Source organism: Calliphora vicina, chromosome 2 (assembly GCF_958450345.1).
Source record: "Calliphora vicina chromosome 2, idCalVici1.1, whole genome shotgun sequence".
NCBI lineage: Eukaryota > Metazoa > Arthropoda > Insecta > Diptera > Calliphoridae > Calliphora > Calliphora vicina.
This window is the reverse complement of record NC_088781.1, coordinates 5,315,049-5,335,159: the sequence shown is the minus strand read 5'-3', so window position 1 is coordinate 5,335,159 and position 20,111 is coordinate 5,315,049. Positions and strand designations below refer to the sequence as shown.

General features: G+C 27.7%; 1 protein-coding gene across 1 annotated transcript; it reads right to left on the bottom strand.

Annotated features, from left to right (window-relative positions):
* Positions 1-16,040: 16,040 nt before the first annotated feature.
* Positions 16,041-16,985, bottom strand: LOC135952329 (cytochrome b5 domain-containing protein 1). Its single transcript, XM_065502220.1, has 3 exons — positions 16,776-16,985; positions 16,351-16,716; positions 16,041-16,254 (listed from the first exon to the last, which is right to left on the bottom strand). The coding sequence occupies exons 1-3, from the start codon at positions 16,899-16,901 to the stop codon at positions 16,123-16,125; spliced, it is 624 nt and encodes a 207-aa protein (XP_065358292.1). The 5' UTR covers positions 16,902-16,985; the 3' UTR covers positions 16,041-16,122.
* Positions 16,986-20,111: the final 3,126 nt, after the last annotated feature.

Sequence of the window (20,111 nt, the reverse complement as noted above, 5' to 3'; positions counted from 1 at the left end):
TTAGAAGCACAACAATTTCATTTAAATTTATTTTCTGGGAGTCGTAGAAGTACCAAATACTGGTTTTGCCCGTTTTATCCCCTCAAAAGTACAAAACTCAAAAAGTACCACATACCTACCTGCCCATTTATTTTTTGGAAAATTTCAGATTATATTGGATTTTTTGTGTAAGCTTTATTAGCTCAGGAGATGTAGAGATACCGATTTTACCAAGTAGTTGTATTTCTACTACTATTTTTTCAAAAGGAGTATTTCTAATACTATTTAAAAAAAATGTAGTATTTCTATCACTATTTTTTAAAAATGTAGTATTTATACTAATATTTAAAAAAAGTGGTATTTCTACTACTATTTTTAAAAAAAGTAGTATTTCTAACAATTTTCTTAAAAAGTAGTATTTCACTACTATTTAAAAAAAACTAGTATTTATACTACTATTTTTTAAAAAGTAGTATTTCTACTACTATTTTCTTAAAAAGTAGTATTTCTGCTACTTTTTTTTTAAAAAGTAGTATTTCTACCACTATTTTCTTAAAAAGTAGTATTTCTACTACTATTTTAAAAAAAGTAGTATTTCTACTACTATTTAAAAAAAACTAGTATTTATACTACTATTTTTTAAAAGGTAGTATTTCTACTACTATTTTTTTAAAAAGTAGTATTTCTGCTACTATTTTTTAAAAAAGTAGTATTTCTACTACTATTTTCTTAAAAAGTAGTATTTCTACTACTATTTTTAGTAGTATTTCTACTACTATTTTTTTTAAAAAAAGTACTACCATTTTTTAAAAAGTAGTATTTATATTATTTCTACTATTTTTTTTCAAATAGTAGTATTTCTACTACTTTTTTCAAATAGTAGTGTTTCTACTACTATTTTTTTAAAAAATAGTATTTTTGCTACTATTTTTAAAAAAAAAACGTAGTATTTTTACTACTATTTTTGAAAAAGTAGTATTTCTACTAAAATTTTTTAAAAAGTAGTTTTTTTCTTTTTTTAAAAAAGTAGTATTTCTAGTACTGAATTTTAAAAATTTTTAGAATAGTATTTCAACAAATTTTTCATTTAGTAGTATTTTTAATACTTTTTTAAAACTAGTAGTATTTTTACTATTTTTTAAAAATGTAGAGATGAAACCGGTTTGGAGCTCATGGGTTTGATGGTTTCAGGGTTTATAACGGACATAGGTAGGTAGAAATTTGTTTTTGTTTTTTATATGTATAGTTTTTTTTTAAATCTATTATAAAAAAATACTTTTCTGTTAATTAAAAATATGTCTATCCTTAATTTAGCACATGTTAAATAAATGGATGCCAAACATAAAAATTGTATGCTACAATTAAGGGTACCTTCCTAAAGTTGTCTCTAAATGCGTAATATATACATATATACTCGTATGGACCAGTATGTATACCAGAATATACTTCTAAATACAATGATACCTTATGCAGAGGACAACATGCCACTTAGGTGGCGATTTATGCAAGATAATGATCCAAAACACACCTCACGCTTAGTGAGTTGTTGCTTGGAATCGAACAATATCGACGTGATTTTAGAAGGACATGTAACGCGCATGCAAAAGATATAATAAAAAAATTAAGAAATATACGAAATATTTGCGTTTAAAAATAGCAAGTAGCTAGTGTGCTAACCTCATGGCCACCACTGTATATAAGTATTTGTTGATGTTTTAGAAAAGGATCCCTCATTGTATTATTGCTTTAAATTTAAGTTAACAAAATTTTGTATTCAACATCAAATGAAACTAAAATAAACGATCTTTGAAAAGGTAATAAATTAAAAAAAAAAAAAAATTACAGCTTTTTGATGTCGGTCTCTTTGAAATTCATTAGAATTTTAGTTTTAGCACAAGCTCAAAAAACAAACAAACTCATTGTTTAACTTTAAAGATCTTTATGTCAAGCAATAATTAAAAAAAAATGGATAAATATGTATACATTTTGTTGTATTTAAAAAGGGCTAACGATTTGAAAATAAACTCAAAATTTCCTAAGAAATCTTTAATATCAAGAATAAATTATTGGAAATAAATACATTTTTCTTTAATGATATTCAAAGGTTTTAATGAGAATTGTTTAAAAACTGAAATTTAAGAGATAAATGTACAATACAACAGTAATGAAGTCTACATAAGGAGTGAGATCGAAAAATTCTTAACACACGTTTTTCATTACATTTTTTAACCCAAGTATTATTTGAATTTTTTTTTGATCAAGTTACCTTTGAAAAACATGTCAGTTATTATGTGTAATGTCAATTATATTAATTTTTTTGTTAATCTGATTAAAATGAGTGACCAGAAAAAAGTGCGTACTGAAATTATTAAATATTTTCAACAAAACCCAACTTGGTCTTACAAAAAGTTGGCCAAGCATACAAAGGTCTGCCGTCAAACTGTTTCCAATGTTATTAAACAGTACCGGGAGAACTTGTCAGTTGATAGAAAACCTGGTTCAGGTAGAAGGAATGGTCCACATGATGTTTCTAAAGCCAAAAAAATAGAACGCATTTTCAAAAGAGCTCCCAACACATCCGGTAGGAAAGCAGCCCGGTTAGCTCAGTGCTCGGACTATTTGGTACGAAAAGTTAAAGCTAATGCAGGTTTAAAAACATACAAGGCTCAAAAAGTTCCTGACAGGAACGCTACTAAAAATTTAGAGGCCAAAAACAGAGCACGGAAATTGAAGTCAAGTTTTATAAAAAAATATTCTTGCTGCATAATGGATGACGAAACGTATGTTCTGGCAGATTTTTCGCAACTTCCTGGTCAAACATTTTATGTTGCTGATGCTCGAGGGAATGTTGAAGAAAAGTTTAGGACCCAAAAGCAGACAAAATTTCCCAGAAAGTTCTTGGTATGGCAAGCAATATGCAGTTGCGGCAAAAGAAGCCACTCATTTGTTACAACGGGCTCTATAAATACCGAAATTTACATCAAGGAATGTTTACAAAAAAGGCTGCTTCCATTCATAAGACTTCATAATGTGTCCACTTATTTTTGGCCTGACTTGGCATCCTGTCACTATGGCAAACAAGCCCTTGAGTGGTACAAGAACAATAATGTGGTATTTGTACCAAGAGAGGCAAATCCTCCAAACTGCCCGGAGCTAAGGCCAGTGGAGAGATATTGGGCTCTTGTTAAAAGAGAATTGAAGAGTACAAAAAAGGTGTCCAAAAGTGTGGTAGATTTTAAACGGAGATGGACTACATGTTCGAGCAAAGTGACAGAAAGCACTATAAAAACGTTAATGGAAGGGTTTCCGAAAAAGGTTCAAAATTTCATCACTAGTGATTAAAACTATAAAAATAATTTTTTTTGTAAATTGTAATAATAATTTCAATCAAATAAAAAAAAAATTAAAGCTGTAAGTTTAGTGGTTTCTTTTTTATAAACATATATGTATGTTAAGAATTTTTCGATCTCACTCCTTATGTACATAAATTTAAAAAAATCTAATTTTGTTCTTCTGCATTTGCGTAAAGAAATACCACATTAACCTTACATTTGCATTTTAATAAACAATTTTTGACAAAATAAATTACATAAATGAAAAGAAAAGCAAAGCAAACAATGACCAAGCCCCCGTCATAACTATTTATGTATTTTTTCCTTAACAAACCCTTTTTACGACAACAACTTCCTTTTCTCAACACAAACTCCATGAATACCATTAACACTAAATAGTTTCAGTACATTTTTCGTAATGTACAAAAGTGTTAAATTATAATTGAATTGTTTACACTCCCCATGGTTTCAAATCATCATGATTGCTGAGTAAAACTTCGAGAAATAAAATTCCATACAAAGTGAACAGTAATAAGCCTGATATAGACAGTTAGATGGGTATGACTGGCTACTTTACATGATAATTCCCATGTAATTCATAAATAAACCCTGGTACTTAATTGCCCAAGAACACGTGACTTTTTGATTATTTATGGACGGAGAAATGAACAAACCCTTATCGTAACAGTAAAATATTCTACATGACGAAATAATACTCAGCCGTTTCTTGTTGTTGGGGTATTGAAATATATTGATTTTTTTATGAAAAATATTATTGTTTTTAATCGCTTCATAAGAGAATATAACAAAAATTCCCAAGCTTTGAAACGTGGGATAATTTTTTGAATGGAAATTATAACATAGAAATTCAATAAAGCTAACAGCAAAAGGAAATTTAAAAGGAATACATAAAAATAAACAAGCGTAATTGCTTCATAAATATGAATCGTAAAACCTTGACTTAAAATTAGAAAAGAACTTGATTTTTGTTCACTAAAAATCTAATAAAATTTTAAAAATCATACAAAGTCATACTCAATAAATTCGCCCAAATTTTATATGAAAAACTCATACAAATCGTAAACCAGAAAGTTTAGAGCGAAAAACATCTTTAAGGTATTTTCAGACGACAATACTGTGTATTAATACTTTTCAAATTTAAAATATAAATATTCAATTTCGAAAAATGTATTTCTTGTTTACACCGTAGTATTCAAAATATTTTTTATAATGTATAAGATAATGTGCTAATTCTACTGATAAAAACAAAATAAATAATAGAAAACGTGGTAAGTCCCAAAAAGGGACTTATAAGTCGCACTTACTGTAAACTGTGATTATTTATCATACCAAATAAGTAATAAAACTGCATTAAAAGATTTCAACATTAATTAAAACCTTGGATTTTCGTTTTCTGTGTTTCCTATAAAATTTGTGCTTTTATATATAATTTGAAAGTAAATTTTTAATTAATAATTCAAAGAATATCACTGAATACTAAAATTTTAGACAATTGGCAAATTGGAATGCATTTTCTACCCTGCCAAGGGCGTCATCAACAATCTTCATTGTCAAGGTCTATTTGTAAATATCATCTATTTAACTTACTATTATTAGGAATTAGAATATGGGAAGCCTAATTCATATTTATATTATTTGTAAATTATACGAAATTTCAAATATTTTTATTATATATGTGCATTCCAATTTGCCAATTGTCTAAAATTTTAGTATTCAGTGATATTCTTTGAATTATTACAAATAAATTATAATAAAAATGAACTTAAGCCTAATTAAAAATTTACTTTCAAATTATATATGGGGCATTTCATGTCAAGTGAACCAACTTTTGAAATCGATGTCTTCCGATCGGGATGAAATTTGCACCAAGGTTAGCTCTATTGGATAGTAACTCAGACACAATTTTTCAACAACATCGGTCGAGAACTCTCTGAGTTATAGGGGGTAAAATTTTGACAATTTGGTCAAACAGGGGTTTTTTCTTATCCATGTAACTTATTACCTATTGTTCTTAGCAAAATGTGTCCCAAATAGTATAGATAGCTATTTCTTCGATCTTTCGAAAAAAAATATTTAAAAAAAAAAATAAAAAATTTTTAATATTTTTTTTCCGAAATCAAAAACTTTTTTGACTTTTTTTTAAAATGCGTCCTTTTTTTTTTTTTTTTTTTTTTCTTAAAATAAAGTTTAGATATTTTCCTTGAACACCTACTTGGTCGCTTAGTGGGATGCGAGTGGGATATCTATCAAAATAAATATTTTGTAACTCAAAACATAAAATTTTTGACTTTTTTTGCAAAATCAAAAACTTTGTTGACTTTTTTTTTTCAAAATGGACCCTTTTTTAATCTTTTTTTTTAGGTCAAACAAAAGCTTAGATATTATCCTTGAAGACCCTTTTGGTCGCTTAGTGGGATGCGAGTGGGATATCTATCAAAATAAATATTTTTTAACTCAAGACTTACAATTTTTGACTTTTTTTTTTGCAAATACGATTTTTTTTCCAAATGGGCCCTTTTTTTAAAATTTTTTTTGTAGTCAAAAGAAAGCTTAGGTCCATTCCTTTAAGATATTTTTAGTCCCTTAGTGGGATGCGAGTGGGATATCTATCAAAATAAATATTTTTTAACTCAAGACTTACAATTTTTGACTTTTTTTTGCAAAATCAAAATTTTTTTCCAATATGGGCCCTTTTTTAATTTTTTTTTTGCTCAAAAGAAAGCCTAGGTCCATTCCTTTAAGATATTTTTAGTCCCTTAGTGGGATGCGAGTGGGATATCTATCAAAATAAATATTTTGTAACAATTTTTTAATTTTTTTTTGCAAAATCGAAATTTTTTTCCAATATGGGACTTTTTTTTAAAAATTTTTTTTTGCTCAAAAGAAAGCTTAGGTCTTTTCCTTTAAGACCTATTTTGTCACTTAGGAAGATGTGAGTAGGATATCTATTAAAATAAAAATGTTGTAACTCAAGACATTCAATTATTGACTTTTTTTTTGCAAATTCGAATTTTTTTTCAAAATGGGCCCTTTTTTAAAAATTTTTTTTTAGTCAAAAGAAAGCTTAGGTCCATTCCTTTAAGATATTTTAGGTCCCTTAGTGGGATACGAGTGGGATATCTATCAAAATAAATATTTTGTAACTCAAGATATACAATTTTTGATTTTTTGGCAAAATCAAAAACTTTTTTGACTTTTTTTTAAAATGGGCCCTTTTTGTAATTTTTTTTTTTTGCTATAAAGAAAGCTTAGGCCTATTCCTTTAAGATGGTTTTGATCGCTTAGTGGGATGCGAGTGGGATATATATCAAAATAAATGTTTTGTAACTCAAGACATACAATTTTTGTGTTAAAACATTTATTTTGATAGATATCCCACTCGCATCCCACTAAGGGACTAAAAATATCTTAAAGGAATGGACCTAGGCTTTCTTTTGAGCAAAAAAAAAATTAAAAAAGGGCCCATATTGGAAAAAAATTTTGATTTTGCAAAAAAAAATTAAAAAATTGTATGTCTTGCGTTACAAAATATTTATTTTGATAGATATCCCACTCGCATCCCACTAAGGGACTAAAAATATCTTAAAGGAATGGACCTAAGCTTTCTTTTGACTACAAAAAAAATTTTAAAAAAAGGGCCCATTTGGAAAAAAAATCGTATTTGCAAAAAAAAAGTCAAAAATTGTAAGTCTTGAGTTAAAAAATATTTATTTTGATAGATATCCCACTCGCATCCCACTAAGCGACCAAAAGAGTCTTCAAGGATAATATCTAAGCTTTTGTTTGACCTAAAAAAAAAGATTAAAAAAGGGTCCATTTTGAAAAAAAAAAGTCAACAAAGTTTTTGATTTTGCAAAAAAAGTCAAAAATTTTATGTTTTGAGTTACAAAATATTTATTTTGATAGATATCCCACTCGCATCCCACTAAGCGACCAAGTAGGTGTTCCAGGAAAATATCTAAACTTTATTTTAAGAAAAAAAAAAAAAAAAAAAAAGGACGCATTTTAAAAAAAGTCAAAAAAGTTTTTGATTTCGGAAAAAAAATATTAAAAATTTTTTATTTTTTTTTTAAATATTTTTTTTCGAAAGATCGAAGAAATAGCTATCTATACTATTTGGGACACATTTTGCTAAGAACAATAGGTAATAAGTTACATGGATAAGAAAAAACCCCTGTTTGACCAAATTGTCAAAATTTTACCCCCTATAACTCAGAGAGTTCTCGACCGATGTTGTTGAAAAATTGTGTCTGAGTTACTATCCAATAGAGCTAACCTTGGTGCAAATTTCATCCCGATCGGAAGACATCGATTTCAAAAGTTGGTTCACTTGACATGAAATGCCCCATATATAAAAAAGTTCGAATAATTACCAAAAAGTTTAGCTTTTATTTTGAAACACTTCTACAATATAAATTTATAATATTTGCAGATGGCTTTAGACACCTAAAACACTGCATTAGGCATTCGGTCCATTAGAGAATTTTCCCATACAAAATAAATAATAAAGCTAGCACCACAAATCCAACATAATCTGAATTTTTCAAAAAAATAATTGGACAGCTGTATGGTACATTTTGATTTCTGTACTTTTTTGTACTCCAGAAAATAAATTTAAATGAAATTTTTGTTCTTCTAAAAAAAGTAGTATTTCTACTACTAGAAGTCCTACTTTTTTACAAAAAGTAGTTTTTCTACTACTTTTTTTATAATAGTAGTATTTCTACTACTTTTAGTGAAATACTACTTTTAAAAAAAAGTACATAGTTGAAATACTATTTTAGAAAAGTAGTAGAAATACAACTTTTTAAAAAAAAGTAGTAGATATACTACTATTTTAGATAAGTAGTAGAAATATGACTTTTTTAAAATAGTAGTAGAAATAGTACTTTTTTTAAAAATAGTAGTAGAAACACTACTTTTTTTAAAAAAATTACTAGAAATACTATTTTTTTATAATACTAGAAGAAAAACTACTTTTTATAAAAAACTTCTAGTAGTAGAAATACTACTTTTTATAAAAAAAGTAGTAGTAGAAATACTACTTTTTTAAAAAAAGTAGTAGAAATACTACTTATTAAAAAATTAGTAGAAATACTACTTTTTAAAAAAATAGTCGAAATACTACTTTTTAAAAAAGTAGTAGAAATACTAATATTTTAGAAAAGTAGTAGAAATACTACTTTTTTAAAAAAATAGTAGTAGAAATACTGCTTTTTAAAACAGAATGTACTCATGTAAATTACTAGAAAGTAAGCAGTTATGTAATTGATAATAAAAAGTAGTTTTTCTACTACTTTTGTATAATAGTGGTATTTCTACTGCTTTTGGTGAAATACTACTTTTTTTAAAAAAGTACATAGTAGAAAGACTATTTTAGAAAAGGAGTAGAAATTCAACTTTTTTAAAAAAAGTAGTAGAAATACTACTATTTTAGATAGTAGTAGAAATACGACCTTTTTAAAATAGTAGTAGAAATACTTAAAAAAGTAGTAGAATAACACTTTTTTAAAAAGTAGTAGAAATACTTCTCTATTAAAAAAGAACTTCTTTTTTTAAAAAAAGTACTTCTTTTTTTAAAAAAGTAGTAGAAATACTACTTTTTAAAGAAGTAGTAGAAATACTAATATTTTAGAAAAGGGATAGAAATACTACTTTTTTAAAAAGAAGTAGAAATACTAATATTTTAGAAAAGGACAAGAAATATTACTTTTTTTAAAAATAGTAGTAGAAATACATACTACGTTTTTAAACAGAATGTGCTCATGTAAATTACCAGAAAGTAAGCAGTTATATAATTGATAATAAATCAGTCTGTATACAACTTCTTCTAAGTAATGCAGAAGGTGTGTAGTAATCAATGAAAAGCAAGTTATTTAGTAATTGCAAGTCATTTTAATATTACACTGTAAAAAAAATGTGTGTCTTGTCTTGTAATTTATTTAGCAATTGTCATCTGTGATTTGGAGTTCATTGCTAAAAAAGTGTGTGGGAAATAACTTTATTTTTATCAACAAAGAAATTATATAAAATTTACAAAATATCTACCTCATTCATTAATTTTTGTAATTAAAATTCAATACTGAGCTTCAAATCGTCCTCCTCTCATGACATTAAAAGCAAAATCACATTCCTTTAACCATATTTAGAAAGCAGTTACAATATAAAAATAAAACGAATTAAATTGTTTGTGTATTTTGCATATTTAATTATAAATAAAATTTTACAAATCAATAAAGAATTATTTACAATTAAGTGTTGAATAAAAGTAATAAACAATTAATGGCCGTGTAGGATTTTTGTTTTTTTATATTTTGGTTGACAGTAGTTAGTGGTCGTCATAATTAAATTCTTTAAACTTGAGTTTATATTAAATCGGCTTATAAATTTTTAAAATGGAAGTAATTGTTACAACGAGGGGAAAGGGGAAACATTGAATAGAATACAATTTAGTGATAATTAAATTCTTGTTAAATTCTCACACTACTCATGTTGGAGGTTTCTACACTTTTTTCTCACTTTTTTTTGTTAAATTTTTAAGACTCATCATGAAGAATATGTTTGTAATGTTTATCTGTTGTCTTTGAAAATTTTACAAAATCATTCTTATTACAAACGTAACAGTAGGATGAGGAGACTGGCTACTGGTTTTTTCTGTTTTTTTTTTGTAGAAATATTTTTAATTATATAATAAAGTTATTGAAGAGTTGTTAGAGGTTGAACATAATTTGTTAGAATTTCCAGAAATGTTTAGTTTGGTGGTATTTGGATTAGATTTTCTTTAGAATTTTTTTACATTTTACTTGTTTTTTTCTGTTTATTGAACTAAATTAAAACAATTTTTTTGTATTTAAAGTTTTTCTCTTACCCAATGTTTATAATTTGCTTAATCATCATAATTAACAATTAGCTGGTTGCATTAAAAGTCTTCTTGAAGAGAAATAATCATGATTGAACAGAATACGACTTGATTTTTTTTTAATTTCATGAATTCAGTTGAAATTCTACAAATGTTTTGTTTAGACATTTAATCGAGTTTTTCTGTAGCTTCAAGCTGAGTTTTAAGCCATAACCTTGTTTTTTGAAATGTTGTAATTAGCTGTCGTTAAAGATCAATGAACTGAAATGTCAAGTTCGATGGTTAATATCTCCGGAATTTTTGCGGACATTTGTATGGGAGCTAAGTGAAATCATGGACCGATATTACCCATTTTCCATACGAAACAAATTCTTTGTTTGGGCCCTATCGTGTTTTCAACAGACAGACAGACGAACGGACACAGCTAGATCGTATTAGAATCTTAGGATCCAGAATATACTATAGTTGAAGCACAATCATATTCTGGTTGAGCACAAAATCATTCATAATTGACTATTTTTAAACATATTATCATGGATTATTTGTAACATATCATAGTTGCAGCAATCATGTCGTAACCATGACATTTTTCTACGTTTACTTGACCTGGGAGTATTTTTGCGAATACATTTTGGGTAAAACATCAAGGTGATCGTGGGGTTTTGCTTACATTTCCACCATTAATGGGCCGATTTTGCTAATTTTCAATACCACATTATAAATCCTTAAAATGTCTCGCCTTTAAGAAAATAATTTATAAACCTGATTGCAATTAAACATTAATTAGCACACATTTAAGTACAATTTAATGTAAATCCAGTATGAGGTGTGTATGTGGGGCCACGTAAACTAATATTAAAACAAAAATAACACGACAGAAAAAAATGAACTTCCCACTAAAACTTTTCTAAACATTTAACACGCAAACATTGGAATGTTGCCACAAAAAGCCCCACAAAACAATGATCGTTATGAAAACTTTTTCCCGCAAAAGAATGCGTAACAAAAGTGCCTGAGAATTCTTAATAGGAAAAAACAATGTTTAACATAAAACTAGAGTAACTATCTAACTTACTAACGAACCAACCAACCAACTAACTAACGATTTAAATAGACAACAAAATAAATATTTATTTAAAACTTAAAATGAACAACGGAAGTTTTAACATGAATAAAAGTGTTTATTAAGTATGTACAATATAAGAAACTGTCTGTCTAACTAACCCTACGTCTTTCTAATATTTATTGAGGATTTGAATTCAAGTATTAAAAAACATAAAGACAAAACATTTTCAAATAGAAAAAATCCCAACATTTGTAAGGCAATTAAACATGGCATTAAACGATTTATAAACTGACTTAAACTTAAAATGCAAATAATGTGAAAATATTTTAACGCTTCAACATTTTTCTAAAGAAATTTTTTTTAAAAGTAATGAAATCAAAAAAGAAAGAAAAAAGAAACATTTCAAAGTAAATTGAAATCATACAATAGAAATTAAATTACGAGTATTTTTTTTTTCTTTGTTTAATTATGAAGGTCATTCATATTCAAACAACAGCCAACAAAATAATAACTTTTGGAAAATAAATTTCAGTAAAAGGAAGTTGTTTTCAACTTTTTATCACATTTATGGGACTCTTTAGGTGCAGCTTTAAAACAAATAAGGCAAAGTTTAGCATAACTTGGACTTCCGTTAATGGTCAACTAACAAACACAAAATACTTTTTCTTTTTTTTACACCAACTTTTAATAAATAAACAATTTACAAAAATCACTAAAACTAACACTTAATATTCTTTTTATTTATTTATTATTGTTTTTTTTGTTTTTAATTTTATTAAATGTTTAATATAACTTTGTTGATTCTTTTCATATACATACATTTTGTTAAATGAAAAAAAAACATTACATTGCCTTAAAAAGATCCGTTGTCCATGTCCGGCAATTTGACCGCAGCGACGTGACTCTGGTAATGTTAATTGGTGGCAGTGGTGGCATATAAATTATTAATAATATGAAAGAAATGACAAATAATAAAAATACAAAAACATATTTTACTTTAAAAAAAAGTATATAAATAGTACTTGAGGAAAAGTATGATCACGAAGAAAATTGTCGAAGTTTTTTAACGAAACATTTTTTGTAAAAAAATAACGTTTCGGAGGTAGCACGATCATCTGTGATCACCAGGGAAACCGGAAATATGCTCTAAAAAAGGCGTTTTAAGCGCTTTAAATATGCAGTAAAAACTTTAAAATATGCTCTTAAAATTTAAAAAAAGTTCTTAAAAAACAAACTTTTACATAATATTTAACCAAAAATATACTTTTATTTAAAAAACCAAGGAAAAGTAACATAAAATAAACAAAAATAACATGATCTAAAACAAGTATAACAACAAATAAATACAACATAAAAACAATAAGCTATGAAAAGGCCTCGAGAGGTATTTTTTGATGATATTTTATATAAATATAAAGTCACTTCTTCAATTAAGGTTAATATTGCAATAAATTACAAAATATTGACTTAAATTTTCAAATAAAAATCGTTGTCTATTGGATCTGAAAATATTTTTATACATAGAAAATGTTCTTTCGACATCAACTGATGTTATAGGAGCAAATTTAAAAGACAATATTTCTTTAACACTTAGAACGATTAAGTTTGAATTAGAACTAAAATTTGATATTTAGATGGCGCTATTATTAAAATAGTGCTTATTTTATATTTGAAAAAGCAATATATTTTTCAATTTTGAATTTTAAACAAAGGAAGTAAAAACCTGTAACACAACAGCGAAAAATAAGTAAGACAAAATTTGTTTTTGATAAAGTCAAAATATGCTATTAAACAGTAAAATATGCTCTAAAAACGCAAAATATGACATAAATATGCTCTCAAAACAAATATATGCAAAAATATGCATTTAAGGGTTAAATATGCAAAAATATGCACTAACAAATCGATGCCAAAATTCTTAAATAGTTCTGAAACGTGTAAATATCTTATCCATGTGCTCATTAGACTCACCAGAAAAAATATGCATTTGCATATTTTGGTTTCCGTGGTGATCACGTATATTTTCAACCAAAATCATTTTTTTATAAAAATTAAGTAAAACATAAAAGGGGCTATAAGTAGGTAAATAGTAGTCCAAATGGTAAAAGGACGATCATCTGTGATCACTTATATTTTTAACCCAAAATCTATTTTTTATGTAAAAACTAAGTAAAACATAAAAGTTGGTTCAAATGGAAAAAGGACGATCAGCTTGACCACTTATATTTTCAACCCAAAATCAATTTTTTTATGAAAAACAAGTAAAACATAAAAGAGGCTAAAGTCGGTAAAATCGATTTTTTATATGAAATTTAAGTAAAACAGAAAAGTAGCTATAAGTTGGTAAATAGTGGTCCAAATGAAAAAAGCACTGATCGTGCTTAAATGTGATCACTTAAATTTTAAATTTTTTAAAACATAAATGTAGCTATGTATAATTCGGTAAATTGTAGTCCAAATGGAAAAAAGATCATGTGTGGTAACTTACATCTTCAACCAAAAATCAATTTTTGTATATAAAAATTAAGTAAAACCTAAAAGTGGATATAACCCGGTAAATAATGTTCCAATTGAAAAAAGGGCGATCATCTGTGATCACTTATATTTTCAACCAAAATCTATCTTTTATATAAAATTTAAGTAAAACATAAAAGTCGGTATAAGTCGGTAAATAGTGGTCCAAATGGAAAAATGACGATAATATGTGATCACTTATATTTTCCACCAAATACCGATTTTTTATATGAAAATTATGTAAAACGTAAAAGTCGCTATAAGTCGGAAAATAGTGGTCCAAATGGAAAAAGGACGATCATCTGAGATCACTTATATTTTCAAATAAAAATCTATTTTTTATATAAAAATCAAGTCAAACTTAAAAGTGGCTATAAGTCGGTAACTAGTGGTCCAAATGGAAAAATAACGATCAACTGTGATCACTTATATTTTCAATGAAAATCGATTTTTTATATGAAAATTAAGTAAAACATAAAAGCACGATCATCTGTGATCACTTATATTTTCGACCAAATATCGATTTTTATATATGAAAATCAAGTAAAACATAAAAGTGGTCCAAAAAAAAAATCAAGTAAAACATAAAAGTGTCTATAAGTGGGTAAATATTGGTTCAAATGGGAAAAGGACGATCATCTGTGGTCATTTATATTTTCAACCCAAAATAGATTTTTTATATAAAAATTAAGTAAAACATAAAAGTTGCTATAACTCGGTAAATAGAAATAAATTGAAATAAAATTTAACATGAAAATGTGCTTATAATTTAATGACTTCAAAATTGTTAGATAAATTTCTTTATTGAACACAAATTACATTTTTTTCGTGCACTAACTGTAGGCATGAACAAATTATATAAAATAAATCATTATTCTAGCGGAACCAAATTAGGAAGTTATGGCCAAAACATTTTCACATTAACCCAGCAAATAAATAAATTAAATATGTGTAAATTTAATTGTCTAACCATCAATATAAAGAGGTAATAACATTGAAGTTCTTGGAAATTAAATTAAATTTGAAAGAAATTATTTAATATTAAGAAAAAGGAAAAAATTCTATAAAGAAAATGTACATATGTATGTATGTAAATATTTGGATGACATAATTTTACAAATAAAATTCCCCAACAATATAAAAAAATAAAAGAGCTAAGCCCTCAAAGTTAACCCTCTAACCGGCCAATTTTATTTCGAGGTAAAATAATATACCAGGTTATTGTTTGAAAAAAAAAGAAATACGTTGGAATAAAACAAACAAAAGACAAGTGCACATTCTTGTTTATCACAATAAGTAAATTGTTTGTCTCTTTATATATATTTACCATTATAACGCGAAAAATAACCAAATAAAGCAGCATTACATACATTTAGAATACCCGCCTAATGGCAGCCTTGCCGGTTAGAGGGTTAAAGAAATATAATGCAAACACACTAATATAATTGTTGAAATGATCGTAGATTTTTTAACATAAATCATTCCTTTAACAACTACTGAATATCTATTGAAAACTACTGATATCGTTAATAATGTGATATAGAATTGGATTTTATTCACCCAAGGTCAAAGGTCACATGACCTAAACTTTTGTATTATCACAAAAAACTGAATTGAATATGAGTTTTTAAATTATTTAGAGTTGATTAGCAAGCATACCAGAACAAAGTGTCCCAAAATGTATTTATTTTTTCTTTTATGTTTTATTTGTATTTTTTAAGGATTAAAATTTATTGCATCTTGCATTCAAATGGAATTAGAAAAAGGGGAAAGTTGGTGTATAGCGTAAGGTCTATCAAGGTATTCCTTAAAATGGAGAAATCATTCTTCAATTTCGAAAATAAATGAGCACTCACGTTACCTAATTTAAAATACTACTCCTTCAGGTGTGGAATCTTCAAAGAAAATTCAACCCTTTTTTTCAAACAAAGACAATTCCAATTTCTCTTAAAATATTCAAATGTCATTGTCTTTGCTCCAAGACCAAGATTTCAGACAACGCCCACTCATTAAAAATGAAACAAACTAGAAATAAACACGACAAATCCTGAGAACAAAATCAGAATTACAAGAAGAAGAATGAAAAAAATCACAAAAGTTACAACAAGACCAGATTTTAATCTACAAGATGGTAAAGAAAACACAGACATTATTTGAATAAAATGTGTCGCTTTACAAAAAGACAAGAAACGTAAAAACAAGCGCCAAAGTTGAGTAGAAATAAATAAAATTATGTGAAAATATGTAAAGCAAGCGAATCTGAAGAAAATGTATTGTAATTTTTTCTATAAACAAAAAGTAACAATAGAATTCCAAAGCAAAAAAGAAAATTTGAATTTACAATTAACTATTCATGCCACTGTCAAATCATCTGTGTAATACAGCCAAATGGAAGGTAAAGGTAATTCAATATCACTATCTTCTGCAATTAAACCGTTGCCATCGAGGGTTTCGTGTAAAATTAAATTACCAGGACGTTGACCCTGTTTAAGGGAACAAAACAAAAGAAAATTAAATGAATGAATGAATATGAAACAGTAGAATAAATTAGAATTTCATTAAATTATTGGAAAATTTACACCATTTGAGAATTTGCGCCATAAGTAGCTGCCCGCATGATTATTGTAAATTTCTTTATATTTCCGTTGTATATCGTAAATTGTATCTTCAGCACAAACTTTCATATAAGTTGTAGAGGCAGTTAAAGTATTAATGATGCGTATTTTACGTTCCTTTTTGGTAACTCTTCCAATATGATACAGAGGTTCCTGACTCCATAGTTTACCAGGAGTTTTGAGTAGCTCACTTTCAGCCAGCTCCAATATGGGAGGAAATAAAAGGCGTGGTTTACCCGTTAAGCAAGAAATTTCCGTTTTTGGTAAATTATTTAAATGGAAATAATGTGATAAATCTTTGCCACCAAAAGCCAATAAATAGTCTAAATTCTTAGAAATATTAGATTGTAAGTACAATAATGTTAATTTAATTGTCTCAATAAACTCACAATATTCCATGAATCTCGGCGATCGTTTAATAGTGGGCTTAAATCCAATATATTACCATGAATAACCACCCAAAAGTCATTTCTTTTATTATGTATGCACACCTCGTCATACAAATAAAATTTCATTGTATTGAAGTATTTTGGTTTAATGGACAAAAAAAAAGAATTCACTATAAAATAAATTACATAAAAATAAATTTATTTAAATTATGTATGTATTTGTTTATTTTGATTTTAAATAATTCTTGATCAATCAAAAAAAGAGTTTCCAAAGAGTATAAAAATGAATTTCACAACATTGTATTTATTTGTAGTCAGTATCAGGGACGAATTGTTTGCAAAAATTGTACATTTGTTTGGTACTATTATCAAAGTAAAATGTAGAATAGTACGCCAATATGTTATTTGGTACAACTTAAGCTACGTTTCCGCATACACCGTAATCGGCACCGAAAATGAAATTCCATACATTTGCACCGAAAAAAAAGTTTGTTCCAGAACTTTTTTCCGGAGAGAAATGAATCTGTAACTTCTAAACGTTAATCCGATTTGAATGAAATTTGAAATGTCTAAAAAAGAAGTGTTGTTGAGTTTAAGTTTTGAATTTTGATAGCATGGGCCCACCAGGGTTGCGGGAGTCCCCAAAGTAGGACACCTCGGGTATTTTCAATTTTATATTTCTCACAACTTAGGAAATATTCGCATTTGAAAACAAGTAAGAAAGTATGGTCGTTCAAGCCCGAAGCCCAAGCAAAGACATTTTTTTTTAAAAAATTTAAATAATTTATATTTTTGAGTGATTTTCGGAAGTGGGCCTTATATGGGGGCTATGACCAATTATGGACCGATCACCATGAAATTAGGTCGTGTGATTTATGTCTATATTAAAGTTAACTATGTTGAATTTTGTGTGTATACCAACATTTTTAACGTTAAAGTGATTTTCGGATGCGGGTCTATATGGGAGCTATGACTAATTATGGACCGATCGTAACAAAATTTGGTGACATGAATTTTGTATATATAAAACTTATTTGGAGCGCAATTTGTGGAGATACATATATAAATTAAACATTTATGACCGATAAAGTCCAATTTCGGAAGGACATTTGTATGGGGGCTAGGTGAAATAATGGACCGATTTCAGCCAGTTTCAATAGGCTTGGTCCTTGGGCCGAAAAAATAATATGTACCAAATTTGATCGAAATATCTTCAAAATTGCTACCTGTACTCTGCGCACAAGGTTTACGTAGACAGCCAGCCAGCCGACCAGACTGACGGACGGACATCGTTTAATCGACTCAGAAAATGATTCTAAGTCGATCGGTACTCTTTAAGGTGGGTGTTAGACTAATATTTTTGGGCGTTACAAACATCTGAACAAACGCATTATACCCTCCCCAATATGGTGGTATAATTAAAACGCTCTGCGAGTTGTGTAGTTTTCCCTAATTAATTTGACACGTAAAAAACATAAGGTAGACATGTTATATATCAGTGGATAGGAGATTTTGTCTATTTTTCAAATATATATATAGCTTTTGACAATTAAAAAACTCATGGAATACTTTTTTGAAAAATATGACAAAAAGTGTTTTATTCGGTGTTTTTTTTTCAAATTGAAATCAAATTTTTGTTTATGAATATTATTTTAATGAAATTTTACAGTTATGTAGAATTTTCTATTGAAAATGCAAAAATTCCTGAAATTTTTTTTATCAGGAATCCCGCAATTCCCAAAAAAGTTTTTAAAAATCCCAAAAATGGGCCCATGGGATGCAAATTCAAAACTTAACCTATACAACACTTCCCCTTTGCGCATGTGAAATTTCATTCAAACCGGACTAACCGTTTAGTTAGTGATTTTATAGATAATGAAAATTATAGTGTAAAGTTTTCTTTTGCATCCAAAATGTCGAATTTTATGCGGTAAATAAGCTGAATGTGTTCCATCGGCTTCAATGAGCGAGAAACGGTTTGTGCGGTTCAAAAGTGGTCATTTTGACACGAATGAAAAAGATCGCCCAGGCCAGCCAAACAAGTTTGAAGAATTGGAGGCATTACTCAATGAATATTGTTGTCAAACTCAACAAGAGCTTACAAAATCATTAGGAGCAATTTTACAACGTTTTCCATCATGACAACGCTCAGCCACATGTTGCAAAAGTTGTCAAAATGTATTTAGAATGAAGTGGTTGGGAAGTTTTCCCTCACCCGCGTTATAGTCCACACCGTACCCCGTCGGACTAACATTTGTTTCGACCGATGCAGAACGCTCTCTCCGAGATACGCTTCAATTTGGAACAGAGTATCCGATATTGGCTTTATTTGTTCTTAGCCTCAAAGATGAGCAGTTCCTTTGGCTCGGAATCCATATGCTGCCACAAGACTTTGAAAAGGTCATAGCTAACAATGGTCAGTACTTTAAATAAATTTATATTCTACAAATGTTTCATAATGAATGCTAAAAATTTAAGTAAATCACGCATTTTTACATCATATACCCAATATTTATTATATTAATAGTAACATGATAACAAATAATTCATAACATGGTCATGAGGCTGCAACCATAATATGGTAATGTCATCTAAAACACATTTTACGACACTCTATTGTAACAGTATCATATTAAAGTCTGTTTTTTACAGCTATAACAAGCAATTTGTGATGTTTGTATCAGATACGGATGGCTCTCTTATTTATTTCAAACTTTTTTTAAAAAAAACAGGATTTTATTTTATTTACCATCCACAATTGTGTTTAAAAATACTCACATTATGATGAACTTAAATCATGATATTGTTGGACTCAACCATAATACGATTGAGCTACAACCATAATATGATCATATCAACTATCATTTTTTACATAACCATATTATGATTAAATTGGAATCATAATATGGTTGGACATAATCATATTATGGTTGTACTATAGGTTTTTTTCATAAAATGACGCTGTTCGATTATGATCACCACAAACATGTGAATTTGTGTCGATAACACTTAAGACAGTCTTAAACTTTCGAACTTTTCAATACAAAAAGTAGACCAAATATTGGAATAAAACTAGCAGGCAAAATGTTTTCAAATAACTTTTAACTTGATTTTATATTTTACTAGTTGACCGCCCCGGCTTCGCCCGGTAGCATTTACTAATGTTAGTTCTTCAAGTTTCTCCAACCCACATACACCTGCCTATTCTTATTTATTTGCAAATAAAATATCTAAATTTGTACTGCATACTTTAGGGAGCTTTTTTATTACAGTTGACTGGACTCAAAAAAAAAATTCCGAGTTTTACCCGGAATTTTTTTTCTTTAGAAACCATCT